The sequence below is a fragment of the Zootoca vivipara genome, chromosome 10 (assembly GCF_963506605.1).
Source record: "Zootoca vivipara chromosome 10, rZooViv1.1, whole genome shotgun sequence".
Classification (NCBI taxonomy): Eukaryota; Metazoa; Chordata; class Lepidosauria; order Squamata; family Lacertidae; genus Zootoca; species Zootoca vivipara.
The window spans coordinates 28,403,424-28,429,166 of NC_083285.1; the positions used below are offsets into that span (position 1 = coordinate 28,403,424).

Below are 25,743 nucleotides of genomic sequence, written 5' to 3' on the forward strand. Positions count from 1 at the left end.
CGCCTGTCATAAAGTGAAATTTACATTGCATGATAAATAAGTTTACATTTACTCTTTCTACTCACTTTGCTTTCCGTCTGCAGACAAGCAATGCAGTGACAGCCACCAGCATAATTATTAGGAACAGACCAGCGCTCACCCCTTCGACAACTCCAAGTGAGGGCTCTGAAACAATTGTATATACACAGATCAGACTTAAGAGTTTTAAAGTTAGAAGAAAGGTCATGATATAATAGTCTATGTCTACCTTTTGCTGCTTTCTGATACAATCCCTAGCAAGGTTAGGAATTTCAGTTTGCTGTTTCAGTCTTTTAAATTATGTACTTATCACATACGGATGTAAGAAAAGCCCTGCTGGATCTGCCCAAAGGCCCATCTTGTCGAGCATCCTGCCCTTAGAGTGGCCAACCAGAAACCTATGGGAAGTTTGCAAGCAGGACATACTACAACAAGACTCTCCCCTCCCCATGGGTTCCAGGCATTGAGAAGCATACTGTCCCCAACTGTGGAGGGAGAACACAGCTATCAGGGTTAGCGATAGCTAAATCCATCATGTTCAAAGGGTAATATTCTGTCAGTTAGCAAATGTTGAGGACAAACAGCAGGATAGGGGTTGTTACTTTCATCTCCTGTTTTATCTCCCTACCTGTGATTCCAAGCAAATGGTAATGCAGAGGCATACCACCTCCAACAGTGCACATAGCCAGCACATTTTTTTAAAATTATAAACCAACCTGTGACCATTTGGTCAAACCACAATATAGAAACTCCAATACATAAAAGTGTGTGTGTGTGATAACTGTGTTAAAAATAAACATTCTACTACTGAACCCTCATTATTTCAGGTTTCAAAAGTAGGCCAACTGTAATTCTGAAATGCAATAAAATGCTTATATAAAGGAGGGGTGAAGAAAAAGAAATCCTTAAAGCAAAACAATATAAAACTTTACGAGTCCCAGTCAGCTCTGGCTGAAATTAAACCATGCTTTTAGACTTGCTAAATCGTCTTCTGATGACCCGTCCCTATCAGAGGCAGGCTTCCACATTCTCCACAACAGCAGACGCTCTCCAGAGATTCATCAAAGGCGGCTTGCTACAGAGTCTCCAACTGAAGACGGCATGAATCATGTTGCTTACAGGTTCTCATTAAATAGCAGTGGCTGAATCAGCCTTCTAACTGGATGGATTTAAGATGAAAGTCACTTTTGGACAAGGCTAGAGCTCTACAAATCCCTCCCTGTTGTCTTTTGTCTCCAGCAAATGCTCAGGTTTTAGATACCCTGAAATGCTTCATAGGTAGGAGGGGAAACTAACCTGACTCGGTAATAATTGGCAAAGAGAAATAGGTATCCGAGAACAGGGGCTCAGGAAGTTCCTTCAGGTCTTCTTTGAAGAGTTGCGTGAAAGCCCGGATGCTGATCCTGGAAAGGAGGGGAAATGGTTTTTAAAATTAGATTTCCCTGGGATGTATAATTTATAATGATAGTCCTAAATGGAAGGAAGCATTTAAATGAGTAAAGGTTATAGGAATACTGATTATTAAACCAGGGCTGGGGAACTCCAGATGTTGTGGCTCTCCAGATGTTGATGGACTACAACACCCATGATCCTTGACCGAAAGCCACATGGCTGGGGCTGAGGCCAATGATATCTGGAGGGCCAAAGGACCCCAGTTCTGTATTAAAGGCTACACAAAGTAAATCTCCTACTGCTTTAGAGTGATGCAAAATCCAGCCAGAAAACATCTGTAAGGTGCCCATCTTGGGTCAAGGCCACAACACTTTGAAGTGTGGGGACGGAGAAGAAGTTTTAATGTTTCCCATCCTTTCCTCTGTACTTTCCTTGACTTAAATTACCCCACATTCAAAGCTACTATTAGCTGCGGTGGTAAGTGTTGGAATATAGAGCCTGTATTTCAGCAAGAGGTCAGCAAAGCTGTTTTGGTTACTCTCCGTTTCTGATATTTCCAAGTCTAAATTAAGTTCTCTACATATCTACATCAGTTTGCACATGTGCATGCATACACACACTAAAAGTGCTAATGGAAATTTATCAACATTTCAGTGTGAATTTCTCCTAAGGCACACATTTTTGCAAAGCATTTCCCTGAATATAATGCATCTTGTATGTCATGTCCACAAATATCTGCATTTTAATGCCCTTTTTACCCTAAGACATTTTACGTTTTACTTGGTTGGAGAAGTGCGATTTTTGATTTTCATATTGTTTTGGAAAGTGTAGATTGGGGAGGATCGCCTCTAAATGCAAACTTGGTAATTAAATTTCTCTTCCATTCCTAATTGTACCTACTTCCCTCTTATTCTACAGCCCATAGCAGCTTCAGACTATGTGTGTGCGTGTGATTTAAATAAGGGAAACTGTTAGAAAGAGTTAGTTACAGGTAGGTAGCCATGTTTTTCTGCTGTAGTCGAAACAACAACAAAAAAAATTCCTTCCAGTAGCAGCTTAGAGACCAACTAAGTTTGTCATTGGTATGAGCTTTCGTGTGCATGCACACTTCTTCAGATCTGAAGAAGTATCTGAAGAATCTGAAGTATCTGAAGAAGTGTGCGTGCACACGAAAGCTCATACCAATGACAAACTTAGTTGGTCTCTAAGATGCTACTGGAAGGAATCTTATTTATTTATTTATTTATTTATTTATTTATTTATTTATTTATTGTGAGAAAGAGTTAAGCCTGGTTTTCTAGCACTGCGGGCCTAATCCAATCCCTCTGTGGTTGCTTTTATTTAAATAAAAGGGCGTTGAGCAATCCAGTCATGGATCTCCTGAGTTCTCTTCATTTTGGCACCTAATGAGTTAAGAAAGGAATGTAAGAACCTAGGATGCTTCTAACTTTTTGCACTTAACCCCACCCCCACCTTTTTCTTATGAATTCCTTGCACCTTAATCATACTGCTTGCTCTCTATGCTGTATTTGTTGTTGTTTAGTCATTTAGTCGTGTCCGACTCTTCATGACCCCATGGACCAGAGCACGCCAGGCACTCCTATCTTCCACTGCCTCCCGCAGTTTGGTCAGACTCATACAGTGCTTCCAATAGTTTGCTAAATCATAATGCAGAACCTGGTCTTTGTCTTTGGATATGTTGATCACAAACTGCACAGGGCATTTCATAATCCACACACACACACACACACATGCTCCCTGCTTGTTTTGGGGGGATAGTCAAAAAGCCCTTTGAACATAGTCAGAGGAAATGCATTATAACAAAAGTTTTGCAATGATCTCTAAGAAAGTGGGAGACATGCTGGCCCATTTTGCACTGAGACTAATGCACAGTTAAGAGATTAAAGAAACCGCATACGATTAGTCTCACTACCCAGTGGGGAGTGTTGCTAATTTTGCTTTATCATTGTCAATTCTCAGTCAAAGTTGGCTACATAATACATTTGGAAAACCGGACCCACCTTCTAAAGAACTGGCACTCTGATTCTAAAGTTCTGCATTATGATGACTAATATTGTTTTGGCAGAGAGTTTGGTACACTTATCCTAAATACGTATTTGTTGGCATAGCAAACCTAAGTTCTGGTCTGTAACAGATTCTTCAGTAGCCCCATACTAATAGGTAGACCCTGGCTAGTAACTCCACACTCAATCAGAAAATGAAGAAAGAAAACATTGTACATTTATACCTGTTTTTAAATTGGAACAATGGCAAAGTTATCCAACTGGTAATACTTTTATGAGATCATTTTTCTAGTCTGAGAATTTCAGCGAAAAACCTACTGTAGACAGTAGTTTAAATAGGCTAGTAAAAACTCAGACCCTACAAGGTTCTATGATAGGGAGGGGGATTTCTGATAGGGAGGGGGAAATGCAAAAATAAATTGATCATGATTTTTGGACCATTTGGGTTTGGCAACTAGTCTTACACTGACAAAAGAGTCTAGTATATTTTGCCCACAATTTCAAAAGTATCCATCATGTGTATGCTGGTATTTTAGCTGCACTGAACACTTTTATACTGCAAATGAGGACTAGGGACCATCCTAAGGTTTTCCACTGCAGGATTGGCATGTTCACTGATCAGTGTGAAAATGACATGTTACAGAGTCCTCTATCTAATACACTGCAGGATAGACAGACATGGGTGAAGGAAATGTTTAGACATTATCTATGAGACAGAGCAGGGCAAAGCTATTATAAATTGCACAGTAAAGCACAGATAACATCATGCAACAGAGGCTACCGGTATTAATCTTCGGTAGTTCAGATGCTTCTAGAAAACACAGTTCCAAATGACAAGCCACATTCTTTTGTGGCATGATTACCGCACTAAATCTGACCTATAGGCAGTCCTGGGTTTTAGTGGCCCATCGCAATATTTCTGCTGATTTGGATCACACTTTCCTCCCAGATTTTCCATCTCTGCTCCAAGCTTAATATCAAAGCTCTTTGAAACGCTGTCAGGGCTTTCAGTGCATTTACTCGCAAAATAATCTGTTTGATAGATTTGGATGGAGTTGTTGTGTTTGTATTCCAAGTAAGAAGGCAAAGGGTGATGCTGTTCTGGCTTCAGTTCTTCACTACCTAGAAAGGGGTGATTGAAAAAGTTGGAAGTTCAATACTGTGTTATTACTGCAGAACTAGGCTTGTGGGGATCAAATTACAGAACTGTAGATTACCAAGGACCCCTGATACTTTTCTATTAAGATGCTTTATCTATTATTATTGTATATTGAAATCACCCTTGTGGGCATAACAGGATTTTACAATGATCAACCAGATTATGGAAGTCTACGGCAAAGGCACTGAGTCAATGCAAGCTATCTTGTATAACCCTGGAAACTTACCACCAGCTTCTCTCACAACCACGGTAAAGTATTTCACAGCTCCATTGGTGTCACTGAACCAGCTGCAATTGAAAGCGAAGTGGATGGAAGATTTGGTAATGACTGCATCCTTTTTGTTCACTCGAATATGTGCTGCTGGTGGTGGAGGGCCTAAATGATAGCAGTAGTTGTGTTACAAAAGCTATATTTCATCAATACGTACTAGGCACCTAAATGCAAACTTTTACCCAAGTGGAATCAAATATCCACTGAAATGCTCTTCCTAGCCACCAAAACATCTCTTATAGTTGAAGATTAACAAATAGAATGCAGCTTTTGTACTTTTGTAGTCTTTCTTCATCTCTGTATGTTAGGGGTAGGAAAGCAAGACCCAACCATCAGCTGCAAATGCCTTTAGAATTCTAATTCTAATGCTTCAACAGTGGTTTCAGGCTGCTCATCCCTTCTTTGATATTAGAACACTTAACATTAAAAGTGCATTTATATTAGGGAAAACTGCTGGTACATTAGTGAAATATACAAAATGTGTTCATTAGGGGGGAAATGAACTAAAATGTAAAGGATTTTCATCATGATTTTTCTTTAAAGAAACCCTTGCAAATTGCTGCAGAGAACGTAGAGAACCAAACTTAAGATGGGGGAAATGAGAAACAGAGAACTGAAATTGGAAAGTCCTTCCATCCTCAGTGGAAATAAGGTAACACCTCACCATACTTGTGCACATGCAACTCCTTCCTCACTTAATCCCCCCTCCCCCGCATGTGTTTTAATAAACCAGATTTATGGTGGGATAGGAGGGGTGGCACAACCCTGAGACATCACTAGGTCTACCCAAATAGGAAGTGACTTAAGAAAACACTCTCTGTATACAGATGATGGCAAAGTGCTTGAGAAGTGCATTCTCAGCATGAATTGGATTAAAACCAGAATGTACTTTAGATCAACCAACAATGTTGGACAGCACTGACACGGCGGCAATATGTGTACAGCACCCCTAAATACAACTGCACCCAGCACTGAATGCACATTATCAGGCTGTGTGTGTACATGCCCATAAACCAATGGTAGTCCCCCGCCATTATGGCATTTCCTCCATTTTTCCCCCTGAAGGTGAAATGGTTGAACTGTTGAGGATTCACAGAAGCTATGCTTTCTTCCCATAACATCTGGTACAATAAGCAAACATCAAGAGAAGGGAGAAAGGCTTGAGAGAATCTAGATTTCCTGTTTCATAACTGTAGGAAGAAATATACACCTAGCTGTTTTGTTTGAAGGATGCAAAAGGGGGGGAAAGGTGAAAGAAACAGTTTGCAAATGGAAGGTAAACCAATAACTGAGTTTTGCTGGCATGTTAGAATATATAAACTGCCTATGACTCTTGAAAGTATGAGTCAAGCAAGCACATTTAGCAATTAAAAATACATTCAGTGCTTTGAGAGCTAGTGTCAGCTATTACAACATGCACTGAATGCAGCGGAACAGATGTTCCACATTCTGGCCACATGTTATTCATTTCAAAGTATTGCATCATGCATTGGGAGCTGTGCCCCACCCTTTATCCATACAATAAAAGGCTTACGGTCTATCATAGTGATGGTATTGTCTTCTACCACCTCACTGGTCATGTCAGCTGACTGCACTTTGATGGACACCAAGTATCTTGTATGGGGCACGAGGGTCATGATGTTATACACAGATCTCTCCCTCTCTATTCTTCTGGAGAACTCAATCTCCGCAGTGTCCATTTTTTTGCATTCAATACTATATCCATCAAAATCAGAGTCAGGTGGGATCCAGGAGCAAGCAATGGCAGTCGAGTTCTGTGGTCGGCAATGCAAACTTTGTATCTTGTCTGGCCCTTTGAAGCAAAGCAGGAGCAGAATCAATAATGTGCATTGTATATTTTGAGCTTACTTTATAGCACAAAGATGTATCTCACCATATGAAAGCTAATATTAAATTAGGGAACAGCATGGTAATGTACTAATGCTAATGTTAATGTTAATGCTACAGTTAATTAGATGGCAACCACATTATTTCAGTTCCTTTGAACTCAACCTATTACTTTGCAAAATCATATTTATGTCTCATATCTGCTGTTATGAATCATTTATACAGCACTTTAAAAAATTGCTATGTCTTTACAGTGTTTGTCTTATTCACCCTCAAAATAACCCTGCAATAAAATTAGGTCACTGTTTTATTGCTGACTGAGATGAGAGATAGGAATTTCACTGCTATTTGTGTGTGTGTTTGTGTGCGTGTGTGTGTGCGCGTGTGCGCAATATTTATACCACACCCTCCCTACAAGGACCCGGGGGGCGGGGGCAGGTCATAGATATGCCTATCCCATTACAGTCTCACAACAGTCATGTGAGCTAAGTCCAAGGGCAAGGTTTGAAGATGTAGGGATACAGCAAACTTGCTGAAGCTAAGCAGCTCAGGGTCTTCTCAGTATCTGGATGGGGACAGCACAGGAAACCAACAGGGTTGTCCTATGACATTTTGCAGAATGGCACCCCCATCATTCCATGTACAATGGAGCCAACTAGACTGGCCATTAGACCTTATTTCAGTTCTGTCAATGGGATAGAATGTTTCTCAACCTTTTCCTGACCTAGTTTCCTTCCTGTGCCACCCCTTGTGCTTCCAGGACAACCTGGTGCATGCATTTGATCAGTGAGAGCTCTGAGCTCTTCACCAGATGAGGATACAACAGAAATGTGAAACAGGTAAAGACATCAATCCCTGCACAAGCACTCATGAATCAGCTGGTGGTTGAGGTGGAGTAGTGGGTCAAGACTAACATTAAGGTGGATTGCAACAGCAGTACCACAACTATTCAAATATATGGCAACATAAGAAGAAGTAGGTCCCCAAATGGATGTTGGGGCTATGGATGCTGTTGACTACTGTACTAATATAAATTAATATAATATAAATGAGCATTAACTAAAGCACTGGAGGTTAATACCAAACTTTTCATCAATGTCCCAATATGGTGTCTTACTTGTTCTCACAGTTCCAGAAAGTGATTTACTGTACGTTTTATGAATGATTCCACTAACGCTCCTAACACTGAAGTGATACAGTCTCCCTGGGTGGAGTCCATTCATTTTGCGTCCTTTTGATTTGCTACTACTGTAAGGATTGGAAACTGTGAGGGTCTCCCTTGGGGTCCATTGAAGTTCAAAGTCATCATAATCCGTCCACTCAGGAGGGCCCAACCACATGATGGACAAGGAGGTGTTGGTGACATCAGCAAATGACACTGTATTTGGAGGGATTGGCACTAAGAAAGAGAAAGTGTAAAATAAATAATCAAGTTATTCTTGAATACATAATTCATAATTCCAACATTTTGTAAGAAGAAAGCCAACAAATAGATTTCTGTTTTGTTCAGGAGTTATGGATTTGGGCTTGTTCACATTAGAGTTGGCTCTCACTTGGAATCCATGTTTCCCCCATTCAGATTTGACCTTATTAGTCCATACCTGTGTTCATTTGTAGCTCAAGATCAAATCCACTTGTTTCCATCCATACCTGTAGACATTCCCTTTTGTCTTTCTCCCTGCATTCAAATTTGCTGATTCAAATGTATTAATTTTGTGCAAACAGGGCAAGCATGCAGGAATCTGCTGAGCAGTGTGTACACATGTGCACACTTTATGTTAAATCCTAAAATGGCATGCATTTCCCATTCTAAAATAGGAATACTGTATGTGTGATAGAGCAATATATAGTGAAATCAATTGGGGGGGAATGAAGCAGGGAGATCAGGAAAAACAGTGGGTTTTTTGTTTTCCAGTATTGCACAAATATGATTTCTTTTTCTTTTTAAACTGCCTGAGGAGTTTACAAGAAATAGGTACTACCACTGCCAGAACAGAACTGGTGTTAGGGAGGTGTAAGGTGTGTGGAAGGTGAGTTGCAAAATGGATTCTTGATCCCCAGCAAAAAAGAGTCTTGAGTTGCATTTTTCAATTTTTTTCATTAATAATAATAATAATAATAATAATAATAATAATAATAATAATATATTATTTGTACCCCGCCCATCCGGCTGGGTTTCCCCAGCCACTCTGGGCGGCTTCCAAACAAAGATTAAAATACATTAAAATTTCACACATTAAAAACTTCTCATTGGATCGGGGAAATTCAAATTTGCACGAGGAAACCAACAGCATAGAAGAAGTTTGAGGGGGACATCATGTGGACAATTCTATTTAAATGGGACTTGAAATACACATTAAAGTTAGGCGTGGAGAAGCCCTTTGTTCACTCCACCTTGACTGGAGACTCCTTTCATATTTCCAGAATCATCTACTGACAACATGTTTACTGGAGAACTTCCCAAAGTTTTCTACTAGTGGAACATGAAATATTGAGGGTGCTAAAGCCTGCGGGGGTGGGGGTGGGGAATGCAAAAGTCAAATCAAAGGTGCACAGGCAACCCTTAGTGAAATTGTTGGACTTAAGGCCAAAGCAGATCAATGATTGGATTTCCCAGTGTCTTTATGTTGCTACACCTGCTGATTAGAGCATTGAAGCAATCAATGATGGCAGCAACAGTACAGTATAAAGAAGAAAAGGAACTGCTGTTCTTTACCTGTTCTGCCTTTAGTATCTGCTGTATTGGTCAGGTCACCACTATAGGTAACTACAACAAGGGTGTATATTCCACCAGGAACTAAGCCCTGGAAGTGCCATTCTGTCAAGTCTTTTCCGTACTGTGCTTCTTTCTGTGTGCCATTTGGGTTATAGAGATTCAGTTCATAGGAGTCAACATCTCCTGCTGCTGGGTCCCAGGTAAACCACAGACTTTCTGTCATGTTTTTATTGAATCCTTTGAGATTGGTAACTGAGGCTGGAACTATGAAAAAAAAAGAATCAGTAGAGAGTTACTCTGCATCCTAGGGCAGGTAAAGATGACAAGTCGTTATGGTATCCATACAAGGGCATAATAAAAATTGGTTAAATAATAATAATCCTAATGTCTCTAATCATTAAACGTTTTAATTAAAAACAACCCTGGCCACTGAAAACTATTAAGTTCCTTTTGGTATTTTATACTTTGCGTTCATATTATTCCTTCTGCTTTTTAGCTGCTTTTCTTTACAAAATATAATCCAAGGTGAAATACAGTACTAGAAAGATTAAAACTAGCATAATAGCCAAAACAGAATAAAAACATATTCATACATAGAAAAGGCAGGTCTAACATACCCCACCCACTAAACAAGGCCACAAATATCTGAAACTTTCTCAAAGGTCTGGGTAAAAAGAAGTTTTTTCCCTGGTGCCGAAAATAGATAGTGATGGCATCAGGCATACCTCCATGGGGAAAGCATTCTGTAAGCAGCGAGCTACCACTGAAAAATGACTGTTCCTGTGTTGTCACCCTCTGTCCCTCCCTTCCAGAAAACACATGGAGAAGGGCCTGGAATACTGAATGCAGGCTCCAGATTGGTTCATGTCGGGAGAGGAAGCCCTTGAAGTACTAGGGTCTTGAACCACAGAAGGCTTTATAGGTCAAAGCAAGCACTTTTAATTGAAACTAATCAGTAGCCAACGCAGTTATGCCCAAATTGGTTTTATATGCTCAGACTGTCTTGCCTTGATCAGCAATCTGGCTGCTGAATTCTGTACCAGCTGTAGTTTCTAAACCATCTTCAAAGGCAGCCCACCCCCATGTACTTCCTGAAGGTTACCAGAGCATAGACAACAGAAGTTAGGCTACCCTAGTCCAGATAGGGGTGCAGCTGGGCCACCATCTGAAGCTGATGGAAGGCACTCTGTGCCACTGAGCTCACTAGAGCCTGAAGCAACAGTCATGGATCCAGGAGTACCCTCCAAGCTATGTACCTGCTCTTCCAGAGGGAGTGTGACCCACTCAGAACAGGCCACATCCCTTCCAGCTGGTCTAGGGAGCCACCCACTAATAATGCCTCAGTCTTGTCTGGATTAAGCTTCATTTTACTGGCTCTCATCTAGTCCATTACCAAGGCCAGACATCAGTCCAGCACTTCCACTGTCACACCAGCAGATGTAAAGGAGAAGTAGAGCTGTGTGTCATCAGCATATTGCTGACAACAACTGAACTGGTTGCCCTCCCCTAGATCCACCTTTGTGTACATCAAACACATGCCCAGTTAAGCTTCAGCCAAATTGGGGTTTGCCAACACAAATTTGCAACTTTGATCTGTTCCCTTGAAGAAATTCGAACTTCGTTATTTGTTTCAAGATGCTTCTGAGAACCCTTCTATCAAGACATAGGAAACCAGTCTGGGTTTTATTTATTGGCAACTCCTCTAGCAATCCCTTCTTACAATTAAAGTAGCCCACTGAGGTTTTAAAAGTGTCTCTCGCTGCTGATGGATCAGCTCATTAGATACTTTTACCTGTTCTCCCGAAGATGGATGATTCATTAGTAAGCTTGCCACTGTGGGTAACAATCACCATTTTGTACAACCTTCCTTGCACTAAGTTCTGGAAAGAATACTGCTTGAGATTCTGGTCTCCTGAAGTTCTGTCCTGGAGAGATTGGTCTGGATTATATAGAAAGATTTCATATTTGTCCAGCTCTCCTTGAGAAGTTGTCCAGCTAAACGACAGGCGCCCAGTGGTGGTATTTGTCACCTTCAGATTTGTGGCAGCTGCTGGAGCTGAAATAAGAGAAGATATTGCATCCACTCTTGTAGCTTTTGGCAAGCAGTAAGAAATGGGCAGAAGAAATGTCCTTTGAACCTCAGAAACTATGTTTATACACCTTTCATGCCAATATTTTCCTTCTATGTAGATTAACCCTTTGCTATCATTAAACAGAACGACACATAGTTTCAGAGACATTCTCAGAATCATGAGTAGATTGTTTTGCATTTATTAATTTATTTATTATCCTGCCCTGCCTTTATTTGAATCAAAATCAAAGTAGTTAACAAACGCCAAAGAACGTGTAGTTAATACAGTAATTTATTTAATATTTTTTGTATTTGGGCAAAAATATTTGCTCAAACCAAAATTAGTGCCAAAGAATTTTCATAGGGTACTAAGATTGCCCTTTTATCTGGGACAAAGTAAGCAAAATAACAAGCAGAAGAAAATCATTTTCATGCTGAATATACATTCTAGCCAATGTTGCTTATATATATTTTTAAGTTGCATATTCTGGGAAAGTAAATGCTGATTTAAGCATAATGTGGCCCAAATCTGTTTTGCTAGATTTATATTTAGTATCCTCACTATCAGTTGCCTCCATCTCCTGCTCAAGTAAAGTTCTCATTAATTTCAGCTGAACCTTCTGACTGAACGAGGACAATCCATTTTACAGGTAGCTGCGGTACTGCAGGCCAGTCTCCAAAAGCTTAAGGGAGGGATGATTTAAGGAGTTATATTATTTGTATATGTGCTGACATATTTAAAATCTATTTTGGTGCCTCAGCTAAAAAGAAAGTAATTAAAAATAACAATATTCATTCATAAAGGTACCAAATATTCACAATACACTTTCCAAGGTATTAAAAATGGAGCAGGTCTTCTGGCATATTCTGCGTTTATAGCCACAGTTATTTTGCTGTCCCCTAATAAAAATGCTGGAATTACCTGTTCGGCCTTCAGTTTCTGCCCGACGGCTGAAGAGGCCACCGCTGACTGTCAATATTTGTACTTTATACTTCTTCCCTGGTGTTAAATCTTCAAATTTGTGTTGCTTAGCAGTAGCTGGCTCTGATTTGTTGCTTAGAGGGATGCCGTGCTCAGTCAGAAGCAGGATGTCGTATCGCTCAGCCACACCAGCAGCGCTTTGCCAGGTGACAACCAACGAGTAACTGCTGTATGCATTGTCTGCATGTAATTTCTGAACAGGAGCAGGGACTGGGAACATAGGTTTAAAAGGTGAGGCTCATTCATGCGTCTTGAGAATTATTAACTAATTAGTGGTGAACACACACACACACACACACACACACGCTGTTATCAAATTCAGTCAACCAGATCTCTTGTTCAGGTCAACCTGTGTCATCTTCCCATTTCCTTAGCACACAAAATATATTGTTGTTTTTCGTATGCATCCTCATTAAAATTATATTTTGCAAGACAGAGCAGAGTGGGGGGTGACATAAATACCCATTCTGGTTCAACCAGTAGTCATTCATATTTATTCAGACTTGAGTTCAGCTAGATGCAAATAGTGCTCAAAAACTGATGTATAGTATATTATAAATGTCAGGCCTAATCTTCTAGTAAAGTTTTTCTTGATTTAATGATTGAGAAATTCAATATAAATGTATTTACATTCTTTAAAAAACCCACCTCAATGGTGTGTGTGTGTGTGTGTGTGTGCACGCGCGCCTTTTCTCTTTGAGATTCTGTAAATAATGTTTAGCATTCATTGGCCATATTCAGACAATTACATCAAGGAGTAAGGAGCCAATATATGATCAAGTCTTTTCACAGCATTTATAACTATCGTTTCCTTTTCTATTCCAACTGGGAAACAGAGGTTACCAGCTTTGGAACAGGTTAGTATATTAACCCACAGTTTGACTTTGGTTTTAATATTCTGACTTGTGCTGGAACAGGTAACTATGATTTAAACAAAATAGATGAGAATTCACTGTTCTGAGATCATGAACTTACAGAAATAATGGATGAGATTCATCTAATGAACTGTGTCGGGGGAAGCACAGGGGTGTCCACTTGTGCAATGGGGCTTCCCATACCCCAAGAAACAGGCTCTGGAGCAGGCATCCCCAAACTGCAGTCCTCCAGATGTTTTGGCCTACAACTCCCATGATCGCTAGCTAACAGGACCAATGGTCAGGGATGATGGGAATTGTAGTCCAAAACATATGGAGGGCCGAAGTTTGGGGATGCCTGCTCTCGAGGATCAAGAAAACCCCAGATAGCACACTGGGGGAGGGGATTGTTCTACCTGCCAAGCTGATATGCTTGTGCAGACAGAATGTTTGTAATTGTGCGACGTTTAATTCCACTCAGTGAATTTTTAGCCTGTGAACCTAAAGTTACAATTGAGTTGCTCTCTTCCCCCTTCCTTCGTGCTGTTCAGCAGGAAACCAAATGGTCTTCTCCATTATTTTGCCCTCCTTTGATTCAGGGAGAAACTTACTTGTTCGCCCAAAGGCTGTGGAGTTGTTGTGCAAGGTTCCACTCCTTGTCTGTACAACAACCTTGTACAGCTCCCCTGCTTCCAGTTTGTTAAATGTGTGATCATTCACATTTTTGGAAACGGTCTGGGTATCAAGGGGGTGGTTCTGATGGAATATTGTGACCGTGTAGGAATCAACATCTCCCCCTGCATGGGTCCAAACCACTTTCAAGCTGTTCGTCATTCCGTTGGGTGAAATATGAATGTTTTTGACAGCGCTTGGAACTAAAGAGGGGGAAATACCAACAAGAACGGCCAAAGAAATCAATAAATATTTTCTTACCATGCCAATTATTTTGTTAAAAGTTGTGGTTAACAGAATTGTGAAAGCTAGATAATGACCAGACCACAAGGCACGGAAGGCTTTTACCTTGTGATTTTTGTAACAGAGTATTAGAAGGTGGGCATTAAAGCAGGATGCAGGAATGGCAGAGTCAAGTTGGAGAGGAGTGGCAGATCTCTGTCCATGAACCCACAGAATGCACATGGTCATAACAAGCGGCATTTCAGGATGTGGTGGTAACAGGATGAGGGAGGTTTCCAAAATCCTGCACCTGAATGCACATATAGCCAGAGTCCTGTGCTGAGATGGCAATGAACATTCTGGGCGCAGCTGCGCACTGCTGTTCTGTGCTGCTGCTTTGTTACTTTGTCACTGGTGGTTTTATTTTACGATTTCAATGTAAATGCTACTTGTTTTCATTGCAGCACTCGCCATGGGACCATTCAGCGAAGGTTCACTTAATATTATATAGTTACAATACAGAGAACGAGAAAGTGAGAGAGACAGAAACACAGAGAGAAAGTTACAAAGAGGCTGTCGAGAAGTGACGAGCTAAAAAGGCAAGTGTCAGAGGGAGATAAAATAAATAATTTGAACTTGTTATATAATGGGCCGTATTATACATGGCAAAGGGAGACCTGAGTCTTGAAAAAACATGACTGCCCTAGTAGTAGGAGGTAGCGGGTGAATGTAAAGTGATAAAAGGGACTGGCAGGTGAAGGCTGATGACCATTCCCATCTGCTAATAATTCTTCTACCCAACTTTATTTCTCCCATGCAGGTTTGTTTCCAGCACTAGAGTTTGACTGAAGGAAAAATGAATTTAGGGGTTATACAGCGAGGGGAAAACAAGGTGGCACAAAGTACTCCTTATTTGTATGCCTCCTTTCGACTTTAAATCACCACTCCATCCCCAGTTTTACATGTGATTGAGGCAGAATAATGTTTAAAGACATGGGTTTGCCTGTGTCTTGAGCGGTGAAAAATGGCACCTGTATTTCTCAATCTGACCTATCAGTTTCTGAAAACTTGCAAAAAATCACATTGTAATGTATCAACACAGACAGACTCAAAATCTGTTTGATATACACTTTTCCTAACCTGTCAGTCCTTGTATAAAAGTAGCTCGTTGTGCTTTTCCACTAATTGTGATGACAACAATTTTGTAAAGGCGTCCTGGAGTTAGGGATGTGAACCTGAATTCTTCAAATGTGTTTTCAAGGTGATTGGGTGGGAAAACCTTCATGTCGTTGAACAGAAGCTGTATCTCATACTGATCAACATCACCATCAGCTTTGGACCAAGTAATATACAGCTCTTCAGTGCTTTTACCACTTAGTGTCAGTTTCTTTACAGATTCTGGGACTGGAAAAGGAATGATAGAACATTATCAGGCAGCAATAATGACTATTACTGAAAAAGAAATAAATAAAGTGTCATTACATTGCTGAAAGCAATTATGTGTTGAGCATAAAAGTCTAGTTTGTGAAAAACAAAGTCACAAATATATTTTGCATATGTATAATATCTCATAGGCTCTCACAATTTTTGTAAATACATGTCTGCACGGTGATATATATTAATTTATTAATAATACAAGCATGTGATATAACAATTTGGAGAAAGCAAACCACATCAAACTTCAATGAATGGTTAATGACACTGATTTCAACAAGATGCATTGGTGAAACCTGGAATAAACTACTACAAGGTTGTAGGCTATGTAGGCCATTTTTTAACATTCAAATTCCAAAAATGAGGGGAATTTGCTAAAAAGTGGGTACAGGACCTGGGAATTCAAAAGATATTTGATTTAAATTAATATAATTTAGTTTTGCTTGGTAAATAAGGTGTGTGTAAAATTGCATAGAAATCATTCAAAATGATTGCCAAGTACTTGCAGTTATATTATTAATATATTTATATATTATACATATTTTATACTACCTGATGCTTTCAGAAGGTAAAATTAAAAATTCTTCAGTTGTCTGAAAACAGCTTCTTTGTTTCTCAATCAACATAGACTTACCAAGCTAAATGTTGTCCAATTACAAAAAATAATAGCAGATTTGAATTCCCCACCCTGAAAAACAAATTTTGAAACCCCCTCACTAAATAAATTTGCAAAAACTGGAACACTGGATATTTAAAGAATTAAATTGGACATTTTCAACATTGAGAAAATATTATTTTTATCCAGCTGGAGCATTTATTTACCTGTCCTTCCACTGGCCCTTTCACTAGTCTCATATTTTCCACTCTTTGTGCTGACCATGACACTATAAAGTCTTCCTGGAACCAAGTTAGTGAACACAGTTTCGTTTTCATCCTTGGGGACAGTTTTTGTTTGGATGAAGTCATTGTTGTGCTTGATGATCACTTCATAATTATCATAGTCTCCTGTGGCGTGTAGCCAAGACACCTTTAAATAGTCACTTCTTGCAGAATTGCTCACTGTAAGTCCCTGGACGCTTGAAGGCACTGAAAAGAGAGAACACACTCCGTGTTCTGATTTCAGAAATAATAAACGTGCAATGCAGACTGAGGCTAATTTGAGAAAGAAATTGGAGTGTGTGTGTGTGTGTGTGTGTGTGTGTGTGTGTGTATGTCTGTGTGTTGGGAGCGGAGAAAAAACAATGAAGCTCAGCCAGATCCAGCTGTTGTCATGCATAGTTAATGTGACTAGATTGGCCAAAATGTGGATGGAGATGTAAGTTCAGACCCCATCCAGATTCAACTGAAAATAAGATGACAACATTCACATTTTTTGCCTACGATTCCTGAATCCCGATCCAGCAAGTGATATACGCCTGGGTCATCTTACCTGGACCAAGGTAGGCATGTCTTATTTCAGGGGCGGCAAACCTTGGCCCTCCCCATGATAATGAACTACAATGCTCATCATACCTCACCATTGGCCATGCTTGCTGCAGCTGATGGGAACTGTGGCTGAGTAACACCTGAAGGACAAAAGGTTCCTCACCCTTGTTTTATTTGGACATGTGAAATCTGAGCAAAGAGACAAACTACCTCTGCCATGGATTCTCTTTCAGTCTCAGGTTTCCTGAGATACAAATGACCTTTAACAAGGGATCTTTTGCAAGTGGATTTCAGGAGCAATAGACACCCGAGACTGCAATTAAGGTGTGACTCAGTGGGTCTTACTTCCAAGTAGACATGCATAGGATTGCACTGTTCCTGTCCTTGTCCTTTAGTGCCTTGGTATCAAATGCATTTCACTGGAAAATGTGCAAGCAAATATTTCTAAGCTTTGAATGTCTATTTTTTTTAAAATATATTTTTTCCTTTTGTAAACTTTCCCTAGAATATAATTAAACATTCTTTTGAAGAAGTCGTTTGAAATCATTTGACATGTCGCTTTTAAGATTAGGGGGACCAACATCTACAACAGACGTCGTACCTCTGTTGTCATATCACCATTTCCCTCTTTTCCAATTTACCCCATGCTCACTGCAGTGTGTGTGTGTGTGTGTGTGTGTGTGTGTGTGTGTGTGTGTGATATGCCTAGTAACAGTAACAGTGACATGGTTTCTCTATGACTGCTAGTATATTGTATACCTCTTTCCTCCACCTTTTTACCTGTTCTTTCCTGACTGAAGGATTGCTTTTCATATTTTCCACTCTTTGTAGTTATTGTCACATCATAGAGTCGCCCAGGAGTGAGGGTGTTGAAGGAACATTCGCTGGCAGATTTTGCAATGGTGACAGTATGAACAGCCTGCCCTTTATGAGAGAGCGTTACCAAATAGCTGTCTACATCTCCAACAGCTGGCAGCCAGGAAATAGTGAGGTAATCGCTCCGCCCTGAATTGTTCACTGTTACTCCGCTTACACTGGAAGGAACTGTACAACAAAGCATTAAAAACAAACATGTGTTTACAATGCATTTAAAGAAATTCTTCATGCTGTATAATAGGACTCCCCCCCCCTTATAGTGGACCAAAACCTAATACAGTGGTACCTCGATTTAAGAACAGACCTGTTTATGAACTATTTGGTTTACGAACTCCGCAAAAACGGAAGTAGTGTCCTGGTTTGCGAACTTTACCTCGGTCTAAGAACGGAAGTCGAACAGTGGAAGGGCACCGGCGGCGGGAAGCCTCATTAGGGAATGCACACCTCAGTTTAAGAACGGTTTCAGTTTAAGAACGGACTTCCAGAACGGATTAAGTTCATAAACTGAGGTACCACTGTACATATTTCCTGCAAGTGGCTACGATAAAGGTTAATATGATACTTTTTAAACTTTTAAAACCAACTCTCATATGTGAGAAATAAACAGTTTGCATGCACACATGGTATAAGTGCTATACACTGAGCCAGCAAATTCTTAAGAGCAATATGCAGCTAAGTCACAGAACATAAACGTAACATCAAAGTCCCTGGAATTTTATTTACAATTTTGAAGAGAGAGGGGGAAAACCCCAGAAGAAAGCCAAACTCAACCACAGAAATACAGCAAGCACCTGGAGTAAGACAATTTACTAATTTCTCAAGAGGCTGTTGTACATTAAATCTGGTAAAAGTACCATAGCAGATCATTCTAAGAATTACACAGAAATATCGAGCGTTTCCTGCCCTCTAGTGGAAAGAATTATGAATAATTTTCTAAGAGGTGAAACAAAGTTTATGCAGGTCAACCCTGTAACCACCCTTCCTTGTTAGGACAGCCTCATTTCTAGGTGGGGCGTTTTTGGGAGGAGGCACATAGCACTAGCCTACCTTCCCCCCACTCACTAGTAGAGAGGATGTGAGGAACTTCCCCATAAGTCCTCCAGAGTTGTGTTAACTTCCATAACGGGTATGTAAAGGACAACTAAGCAGAAAAGGCAGCATGAACACCAGGAATTAATTTTTTCAAAAGGAAAAAAAAAGATGTTAAAGATCCTTTTGTGAACAAGCGGATACCAAAACGTGTTAAAGCAAACAAAATAGTTTATGCTATAACAAAGAAATAATAAAACACACACCTAGTGTGGCATTTGTTTTCTTGAAAATTCAGTTTTAATTTTGTATCACAATGACAACAAATTTAAAAAACCAACTTTAGAAACAGAGTACTTTTACAATGCCATAACAGGCAAATATTTAAAGAGTAATGAAAATAATATCCATATCTCTTGTCAATGAGATATCTTGTCATCCAATCTCAGTCAATGAGACTGAGTCCTTAACTTTGCAAAGTATTTACTGCATAATAGACTTCCTTTCAGAAACTTATAAAAATGCTTGATAAACATGAAATAAACTGGGTGGAACAAACTAAGCAAATGGAAACTAATTGTGGAAAGCATTTGGATTTTTTTTTAAATAAAAAACTGGTTGCTGGGTGGACTTATTTGCCCAGAAACTCTGAAAAGGCCTCATGCTGAGTTGCATACATTGGAAAAATTGGAAATTAGGCCTGAGTTACAGCCTAGGTAGCCAGCCAGCTAACTGTATTGGGCACAGCACAGTTTCTATTCTTCTAGGACTGTTTCCATTATTTCCCATTAAGCCTCAAGAAGAGAGCTTCTATGATTGGGAGTTTAATGAGTGCTTTAAAAGAGTAAAGGATAATTTAGGATAATTTTTTCCCCCAGGTCACTTTAAGCTCTCTCATTATTTCACCCTTTATCAATAAACACCCAATGCTGTTCTACGCATCATAATAACTGCAGAATAAAGAAACTCTAATTCTTACAGCAGGCAAACAAGCGTGCTTTATCACTGTCTTTAAACAGCTGAAACTGAAAAGCAGAACAAAGGGAAGTCCAAGGGGTGGAGTTGAACTCCAGCCCCTAATACAAAGGTCTAACATTTAACACTTCAATGTTCATGTTACTATATAGGCTGTTGTTCTCAGGGTCATTTATTATAGTGTGACTGTGATCATGAAAAATCCACACTCAGTCTGGGAAAGTCTTCAGTAAGGAGAGGGTGGGGAGGCTTTTCCAGATCGTAAATGCTTCAGTTCTGCTACTGACAAACCTTTAGTTTTTTTTAAAAAAATGTGTCTATCATTTTTTAAAAATTCAGTTTTTGATGTTTTAAAAATCATCGTCATATTAACGGTCAGTCATGACACATTCTTGCGATACCTGGAATTTAGTGATGATACAGAAGGTCTTTGAACTATAGTCATTTTCACACACACACACACACACACACACACACACACACACACACACACACACACTGCATATATGGCTGGAACTGAGAAGCTCAAGACTAGAGAACCCATAATGCTGTGCAAGTGTGGATAAAGCACAATATACGAAACACGCGGAACCTTTTGCTGAATTGAACTGTGAAACAACAGTGAAATATGGCTGCACATGGAGGAAAGCTGAAGCACTGACTGATATATTTTTGTGGGATGGAAAACAGAATACTGCCTGTGATTTTCACAGTTTTCTATCTCAACAAAGCTTTCATTTACTCCCCTTTACCTGTTCTCCCTTCTGCGATTGCTTGTCTTGAAGATACTCCTCCACTAACCGTGGTGACAACCACTGAGTAGAGCCCTCCAGGTTTTAGAGACTGGAAGTGGTATTTGTTGGTATCGCTAGGAACACTTTCATTTTTTATGACAACGTTTTCATGAATGAGTAACACTTGGTACGAATCCACATCTCCATGGGCCCTTATCCAGCTGGTGAATAGGCTGTTGCTTGTTCCTTGGTTTGCCACATTTAAACTTGTCACTTGTGCCGGAACTGCAATTCAAGGCCAGCATCATGGTCAGTGAACAGATAAAAGATTATTCATCATAAACAAGCCCAACAACCCTAACAGCTGCAACAATACAGTTATGTATATTGATTAAAACACCATGGTGTCGTTCGCAATAGTTTTGAGTGTGCACATCCCCTACTTTTAAAAAGGCATAATATCATAGAACTGTAGAGTTGGAAGGGACCCTGAGGCTCAGGTAGTCCAACCCTCTGCTATGCAGGAATCTCAAGTTCCCAGAAAGCAATACATGATGGTTGCTGTTTAAGGAAACAGTATGCCAACCGTATGGTACCTGTGCGTCCCACAACAGAAGTCCTATTGCTCAGATCCCCACTTATGCTGGTGACTGTAGCCGTGTACTTCCGTCCAGGTAACAGGTCTGTGTAAGTGAATTCTTTGGCTTCTTTTGCAAGAGCCTTGTTTATGACGGTGAGGCTTCTGTCTCCCAGTGAAACCACATAACCATCCCACTCAGCCAGAGGCGTCACCCACATGATGGTGAGAGAGGATTCATTGGCGTGCTTTACACGGAGCTGGAGAACTGGCTGTGGAGCTGTGGGAAAGAGAAGCAGGGGGTAAGCGGGGAGGAGAGGAATACTTAAACACCAGGTGAGCCACAGCAAGAGGGGATTTCACAACACTAAACAGTAAGGCTGGAGGGATCCGCCCGACAAAATATTAATACCGCTACACATTTCAGCCGTCATTCTAATGCTCAATGCTGAACTTGACTGCAAACAATGGGCTGAATCGTAGTAGATACAATTTCTGTTACAGGAAAATAGATACAATGGATTAAACGTGAATAATCATTCCATATGTCCCAGCAAACTGATGACAGTTGGCAACATTAGTTACATTGATTAAAGCAGCTGTGATACTATCTATCTTCTACTCAGCTTGCTCTGTTTCCTCTACAGGTTACATTATTATTATTATATTATTATTATTTTTATTTTTATTATTATTATTATTAACATTTCTATTCCACTTTATATTTCTAATAAAAAAAAAACTCAAAGCGGTTTACAATGCATGGAAACATAAAAATAATAATACCAAAATAAAACGTTACTGAAGATAGTCAAATATAAAGCGTACATTCGAAGCAACATAATTAACAGGAAACTAAAATATTATCTTAAAGATTCTGAAACAAATCATTACAAAGGAGGCCAACTACATTTAGCGCAGCAAAGTTAAGAAACAAACAAAAAATACTGAGCATTTCAAAAGAAAACGTTGCTAAAGGCAGTCTGTTATAAAATGCACATTCAAAACAGCACAATTAACCAGAGAATAATATCTTAAGCACGGGGTTTGTGACTCATAATATCAACATGAGATGGGCACCAATTCTCACTGCTTCTGTAGGGTGCTAGCTGCCCCACACCACTGCCAGACATGCCTAGCAAAAACTTTCAGGAAAGCTACACAGATGGGCCTCATCCATAAGTCAGAAGAGAAAAAGCAGCCATGCAGAAGCAATTTCAAGCAACCCCCACATCCCAGCCAAATGAATATAGGAAACAGCCTTATGTTTATTAAGCCCAGTAATATCTATTCTGACAGGTAATAGCTCTCAAAAGGAAGTCTTTCAAATTACTTGCAACCTGATCCTTTTTAACAGCGGATGCCAAAGGCTGAGGCTGGGAGTGGGATGGGACTTCTGCATAAAATTTCTCATTCTGGCACTGCCAGGGGTTGGACTAGATGATCATTGGGATCCCTTCCAATTCTATGATATGATCTACCACAGAGTTATGGCAAGTTGCTTTTTTAAGGAGCTTTCCGTTTTCTTTTAAAGCACAATACCTTTATTAGGTGAACCCAAATATCACCATGTGCAAGCACTTGAGTTCTCCAGAAGGTTAGAAACCCTGGCTTCATTTATCATCTAGCTTCATGAAGAGTTATGGAGAACTCAAAAGCTTGCATGCTAAATTGTGACTTTTTGGAAAGTTACTGCCCTAATGCTGATTTTGGAAATTTTCTTATGGGCCAGTGTGGTTACCTTTACTTTTTGTGTTTCTTTTGGTTTTCTGTCTGCAAGTTACTATTAGAACAGGCTTTATTCTCTTGCTATTAAATGAAAATGTGTGTGTTAAGTATCAAAGATGACAATTAAGCTCCATCTGCTATTTAGCTATGCTATTAGGATTTAACAACGTAGCTCTTAATTTATGAAAGGCCTTAAACAGAGTACAATGTGTGTGGGAGGAACATTTGTTCAGCTATTCAACCAATGGAGTGTTCACTTATGAAAATTCACAATCTGTATGTAATCAGATTTTAAACTAAACTGAACTGAACAAATCAAAAGGTATGATCCAGTGATTTACAGAAATGTCTGGAAGTTTCTGTGAGATGCAGGATTCTGCATCTGCATCTCATTGGCTTCATTTTCTTAAAACAGCACAGAACACTTTTTATCAAGTGAGACTTGAACTCAAGAGCCTAACCTCATAGCTCTATTTAGTAACACCATTTTATTCATCTCCTTTGTAGAATGACTAAAACAGACACAAGACACCATAAGTACTGCCTCTAAACGGGAACGTTATTGTTACCCTAATAGCAGTTTCCCTCCACTAAGTTAAAATGATTTGCTTCAGAATGACATCAAAAGGATGCTTGTTGAACTTTGCAAGATCACAAAATGACTATGAATAGCGCATTTCTACAATCCACAATAATCTGGCATTCTGTGGTTATGAAAAAAATATGGTGTCAAAGAGTCAAAAAGCGTGCAAAGTCTAAAGAATCAAAAGGGAGGGTGTAGCAGGAAAAATAATCAACACGAGGTGTAAGATAAGGCACAGTTTCCCACCCTTTCTTATACACCCTTCTATCTATTGTTTTCCAGGCTACTCCCTTCCTTTTTGTAAATTTTTAATACTTTGCTTGCTGCACACAGCAATAGCTTATATCAGGAGGAGGCAACTTCCATTTAACGGGTCAGATATGGTTAGCCTCCTAGGCTTTTTTATGCACTGCAGTTTCTTGTCGAAATGATAAGAAAACCAGTTTTCAGTTCATTAATAATAATAATATCTAAAGCTTGTGCTTAAATAAGTATCAATAGGTGATGGGAGACATCACAATGTGATTTCTGTTCCAAAAAAATCACCCTCCTTTAGATTAATGACTGCACAACAGGCAAGCATAAATGTATATACTATTAATACTTCTTCTGTTTGACTTTTATACAATACCAACAATGTGGCAGTTTGGGGGAGGTTCTCATCATTCAACACCTATTTGTTCTCTCTGTTTCTGTCAAATCAATTCACAGGAACTGATGTAGACACATAGGGTCCCCTTGCCGCACCTCAGCCCAGCCTGCACGCCTTTCTCCCATTCGTGACCCCAAGAATCTGGTCCCTCCCAGCAAACCAGCTGCAGACACCTTGCTCTGTTCCTGCCTGTGCTGTGCCCACTCTACTTTTCCTTTTTCTACAATGCTTTTTCCTATAACTGAAGTCTCTCATGCCTGCCACCACTGCCACTGCCAGAGACTGCTCCCATTGGAAAAGTATCCAGCAGGCAGGCATTCCTGCAGATGTGCAATCAAACCACAGACCATGGACCTAGGGGAGAGGTCCAAACGGCTGCTTATTTGCTGTGCTCAACCATGCACAGCATTGCCTACTAGCCATTTCCACTCTGGCAAAAACACTGCTTTACAGGAGCAGCAGCAGCAGCAGCGCTGCATCTAGGGAGGTGGAGAAACACAGGTTGCCCGTGAGTGGTAGGTAAAATGTAAAATGTAAAGGACCTCTGGACAGTTAAGTCCAGTCAAATGCTACTATGGGGTATGGCGCTCAACTTGCTTTTCAGGCTGAGGGAGCTGGCATTTATCCACAGACAGCTTTCCGGGTCATGTGGCGAGCATGACTAAACCGCTACTGGTGCACGGAGGACCATGACAGAAGCCAGAGTGCATGGAAACGCTGTTTACTTTCCCACCAAAGTGATATCTATTTATTTACTTGCACTGGTGTGCTTTTTAACTACAGTGGACCCTCGGGTAACGTAACTTTCAGGTTGCAAACGCTGCAAACCTGGAAGTGTATATTTCCTGGTTTCGCCGCGCGCATGTGCAGAAATGCTCTGCGCACCATGTGTGTGCATGCACAGAAGCACTCTATCGTGCCCCATGTTGCAGACTTTTCGGGGTACATAAGGACCCCCGGAATGAATTAAGTTCCTTATCTGGAGGGTCTACTGTACTAGGTTGGCAGAAGATGGGACAGAGCAATGGGAGCTCACCCCATTGCACGGATTCGAACTGCCAACCTTCCGATTGGCAAGCCCAAGAGCAAAAAACCAAAACCAACTTGAAGTATGGCCTTTTGTTTAATCTGGCCACATATGTCCCATACATTTTAAGCAGTGTCATATCACTATAAACAGTCATGGCTTCCCCCAAAGAATCCTGGGAACTGTAGCTTGTTTAGTTGCTGAGAGTTGTAGGGAAGCCACCCTATTCCCCTGACACTGTTACAATTCCCAGCATGGTTTAGCAATCAATGCATCTCCCCAGGAAAATTTGGGAATTGTAGCTCAGTGAGGGGAATAAGGGCATTCTAAGAACTCTTAGCACCCTTAACAAGCCACAGTTTCCAGGATTCTTTGAGAGAAGCCGCCGCAAAATAAAAATTTAATGGGGAAAAAAAGGATCTGCTCATGCAAATACAGCCAATGTTAGAATAGCATTATAAATCCACACACAAG

General features: G+C 40.1%; 1 protein-coding gene across 3 annotated transcripts in view; it reads right to left on the reverse strand.

The window, feature by feature from the left end:
* Positions 1 to 25,743, reverse strand: part of PTPRB (protein tyrosine phosphatase receptor type B) — a 76,610-nt gene that overhangs the window by 17,910 nt on the left and 32,957 nt on the right. For all 3 annotated transcript variants that reach the window (XR_004693330.2, XR_004693331.2, XM_035127168.2), the window contains 15 exons: positions 21,299 to 21,559; positions 20,721 to 20,987; positions 17,869 to 18,132; positions 16,486 to 16,749; positions 15,370 to 15,633; positions 13,947 to 14,210; positions 12,422 to 12,691; positions 11,221 to 11,484; positions 9,429 to 9,692; positions 7,830 to 8,111; positions 6,399 to 6,677; positions 4,820 to 4,969; positions 4,313 to 4,556; positions 1,315 to 1,421; positions 66 to 165 (listed from right to left, as the gene is read on the reverse strand). Coding sequence is in view for 1 of the 3 variants with exons in the window: in XM_035127168.2 (XP_034983059.2) it covers positions 66 to 165; positions 1,315 to 1,421; positions 4,313 to 4,556; positions 4,820 to 4,969; positions 6,399 to 6,677; positions 7,830 to 8,111; positions 9,429 to 9,692; positions 11,221 to 11,484; positions 12,422 to 12,691; positions 13,947 to 14,210; positions 15,370 to 15,633; positions 16,486 to 16,749; positions 17,869 to 18,132; positions 20,721 to 20,987; positions 21,299 to 21,559 (3,544 nt within the window). In the remaining 2 variants the exon portion in view is untranslated. The remainder of the gene's footprint in view (positions 1 to 65; positions 166 to 1,314; positions 1,422 to 4,312; positions 4,557 to 4,819; positions 4,970 to 6,398; positions 6,678 to 7,829; positions 8,112 to 9,428; positions 9,693 to 11,220; positions 11,485 to 12,421; positions 12,692 to 13,946; positions 14,211 to 15,369; positions 15,634 to 16,485; positions 16,750 to 17,868; positions 18,133 to 20,720; positions 20,988 to 21,298; positions 21,560 to 25,743) is intronic.